Below are 3,423 nucleotides of genomic sequence, written 5' to 3' on the forward strand. Positions count from 1 at the left end.
AAAGCAGTTTGGAGAGAAAAACAAAGAACAAAAAAAAAGAAAACGATTAATCGATTATTAAATTAGTCATTGATTATTTTAATAAATCGCTTAGTCGTCGATTAATCGATTAATCGTTGCAGACCTAGGCCGGACCAGGTTAAGATCAGGCGTGTCCTCAGCTTAGTAAAGTCCAACTTGTCTGAACGTGACTGAGTTTCACAGAGACTGTGTGACAGATCATGGTCAGGAAGATCCTTTTGTTTGTATGACATGTAACACCAATCAGCTCMAAACAAACAGGAAGTGACAGCTATCACTAACTCTTCCACGTGAAAATACATCAATAGAAACATGAAATTAATAAAGACTTTGTAACAAACTAGATATTCCTCTAAGAAAACTTGAAAATAAAAATTGTTAGGCAAAGCTTGGTCTTGTATGATTGTCTCAGTCAAAACCTGTTAACCTCAAGTTAAAACAGATCAAATACGCAGCAGACTGCCAGTTTGCTAACAAAGCTAATGACCCTGAACACGTACATCAGCTCATCAGGCTCTCTGTGTTCACTCAATACTGGTGTCTCAACAGACCCAGCACAAAAAACAAAAAAGCAAATGGACATTTTGTTTCACATCTGAGGAGTTTCTTGTGGTTTGGAGGAAAAAGCTTATCAGATGAAAAACAAAACGTCCTCAGCTCCAGAACAGAAGTCCAGTTGTTGCTGGAATGATGTCATCAGAAACTCCATCTGTTTAAAAAAGACAATCCTCCAGCTRTATATGAAGGGATCTCCTGGCACCAAAAACCATCAATGTTAAAATAAATGAAAAGGATTATTTCTAAATACATACCTCTTATAATACTTTGAGTCGTTTTGCACTGTGTGCACATTCAGACACATTTTGCCAGCACAAATCACTAACTGCAATCATTAACTGCAAAAWTCTATTTAATTAACTGATTGATTAATTAGAAAAATTAACAGTCCTGTTGTGTTTGTTTTGTTAGTRAAATAATCCCTGTATGTAAACAAAGTCAGAGGAAGAAAAGTGGAATCTATTGGAAGYATGATAACCTGGAGCATAAACCCATTACTTGATGGTATTTATTAGATACATTTCCACACCATCATCCCAGATATTCTGGTTTATAGTCTGGACCCCTCTCACAAATGTCTGGATATGGAACTCCCTGATCAATCGGTCCAAAACTCTGAGACTTGATCAAGACCTTTCTCAGTTCTGTGTACTTGACATCTTCAGGGTTGTGGTCTGGGCAACCTCAGAACTGTGCACTGGGTCCTCTCTGGGCTGTACACTGTGCATCTTCAGGGCTGTGTACTGCCCCATACTGCCTCGGATTAATAATCCGAGTTAGAACAARGGGAACTCAGGCAGCAAAGACCTGACTCACCACCCACCCTACATCAACAGCGAGGAGCGGAGAGGTTCCACACCTTCAAGTTTCTTTAGTGTCCTCATCTCTGCTGGTCTCTCCTGGACTCACAACATCACAGCTGTCATCCAGAAGGCCCAGCATGGACTGCAGAAAGAACAACCTGGACACTAAACTGCTGCTGACCTTCTGCAGCTCGTTCAYCCAGAACCTGCTGACAAACTGGATCACTGGAAGGTACTGGAAGTTGACCTGTACCTTACAGCAGGAGGTGTAAGGATGGACTTACACCTCCTGCTGCCTCTGGAGGTACAAAACATTATCAGTGACCTCAGTTCTCACTTGTTGGATCTGCTGGCTGGTGCTACAGGTGCATCAAAGACAAGACTCAAGAACAGTTTCCTCCCCAGAACCACACATGAGCTCAATCCATCCATCAGTCAAATCCTGAAATGTTTATGTTTAGGAATATGGTGTTTTATCTGTTTTACAAATGGAGGTATTTATAAGTGGATATTATGAAAACAATTGTGTTTTTTAAAGACTACACCTGGGRAGGTGTGCTCTGATCTCATTGTGTTGTATGAGACAATAAAAGGTATTTATTCATTCACAACTTCTATTTCATTACTGCTGCCAAAATCACATCACATATTGTTTATAAGGATTCTTCTCTGTGAATAACAATAATAAATGATATATTTATAAATAATTATTTTGACTGTTTTGCAGTTAAAGTCAGAGCACATGTGAACATGTTGACAACAACCTGTCAGCTGACATTAAAGTGTTTCAGGTCCATGCACAGATCCATTCAGTGATTAACGACAGATGACATCACTGATTAAACATGATGTCATGGTAAAGCATGGATCAGTGGCTGCAGATGAGCTGTGCATGTGTGTGTGTACTTGTCTACAGACTGAGGACTGTCATATGTTTTTAACCAACAAAGTGAGGACATTTTTCCTGGTTCTCACTTTTTTTGCAGCTCTACTGCGCTCTCTACTAGTCAGGTTTAGAGGTATGCTATGAATTAAGTTTAGGTTCAGGTTATGGTTAGAAATAGACCAGTGATGGTTAGTTTTAGGGGAAATGTCTGGTTTGGACATAAATGCAGTTACAGAAATTAATGGACATACAAAGTCCACGGTTTGATGCAAGTACAAGTGTGTGTAGGTGTGTGTGCATGTTTTTGTCACCTGGTGGCGACGATTTCTGACCATTTTCCCAGTGGCCAACACACAGCCTGGTGAGGACCCACTGTTCCTTGTGGGGACAAAAGCCTGGTCCCCACTGGGAGAGATACAGCTGCTGGGTCAGGGGTTAGATTTAGGACTAATGTGTGAGTTTAGGTTAGGTTTAGGGTAAAGGGTCAGGCTGTAGAGATGATGGGTAAATGAATGGAAGTCAATGCAAAGTCCCCATGAGGATAGAAGAGCAAACATGTGTGTGAGCTGGATGAAGGAGCTCAGTGTGTTCTTTGGACCGAGGAGYTCCATCTCTGGACAAAAGACCCGGTCCGACTGTGAGGACCAGATCCGGACTGTGATGAGCCGGGCCTCCTGTAGAGCAGACTTACCCAGAACAGGATGTTGAATCCAAAGATGAAGTATTTGATGCAGCAGCTGACTTCGTGGCCTTTGAAATAATTGCCCGACATGTTTGAGCATCATCCGTCAGCTCGGAGGGAGGAACCGGAGAGGGCCCGCTTCACAGGCCGCTTTGTGCTGCTGGACCACAGACAACAGGTTCACCGCTCCGGAGATGCATTCCGCTCCGGCCGCTTCAGCTCCTCCACTGGGACGTCACGGACCGTCTCCGSTGTCCGGTACCGAATAACACATGAGCACTTTAGTTCCGGTAGACCTCCGACCGCTTGAATGAATCTACCTCTCCGTTATTCCGAAGCTCTTAATGATCCGCGTTCTGCTGGAGAGACGGCCTGCTGTGATTGACAGGACTCCGACCAATCACAGCAGAGAACAGTCAAAGCACTTCCGGTGTCCGGGACTTCGATTAAAAGCCCAACACAAAACTGTGGAC

General features: G+C 42.9%; 1 protein-coding gene across 1 annotated transcript in view; it reads right to left on the reverse strand.

The window, feature by feature from the left end:
* tspan5a (tetraspanin 5a) overlaps positions 1-3,336 on the reverse strand; it is a 14,302-nt gene extending 10,966 nt beyond the window's left edge. The window contains exon 1 of the mRNA XM_014021076.1: positions 2,960-3,336. Coding sequence (XP_013876530.1) covers positions 2,960-3,040 — 81 coding nt within the window. The 5' untranslated portion in view covers positions 3,041-3,336. The remainder of the gene's footprint in view (positions 1-2,959) is intronic.
* Between the last annotated feature and the right edge of the window lie 87 nt (positions 3,337-3,423).

The sequence above is a fragment of the Austrofundulus limnaeus genome, unplaced genomic scaffold (genome assembly GCF_001266775.1).
Source record: "Austrofundulus limnaeus strain Quisiro unplaced genomic scaffold, Austrofundulus_limnaeus-1.0 Scaffold277, whole genome shotgun sequence".
Classification (NCBI taxonomy): domain Eukaryota; kingdom Metazoa; phylum Chordata; class Actinopteri; order Cyprinodontiformes; family Rivulidae; genus Austrofundulus; species Austrofundulus limnaeus.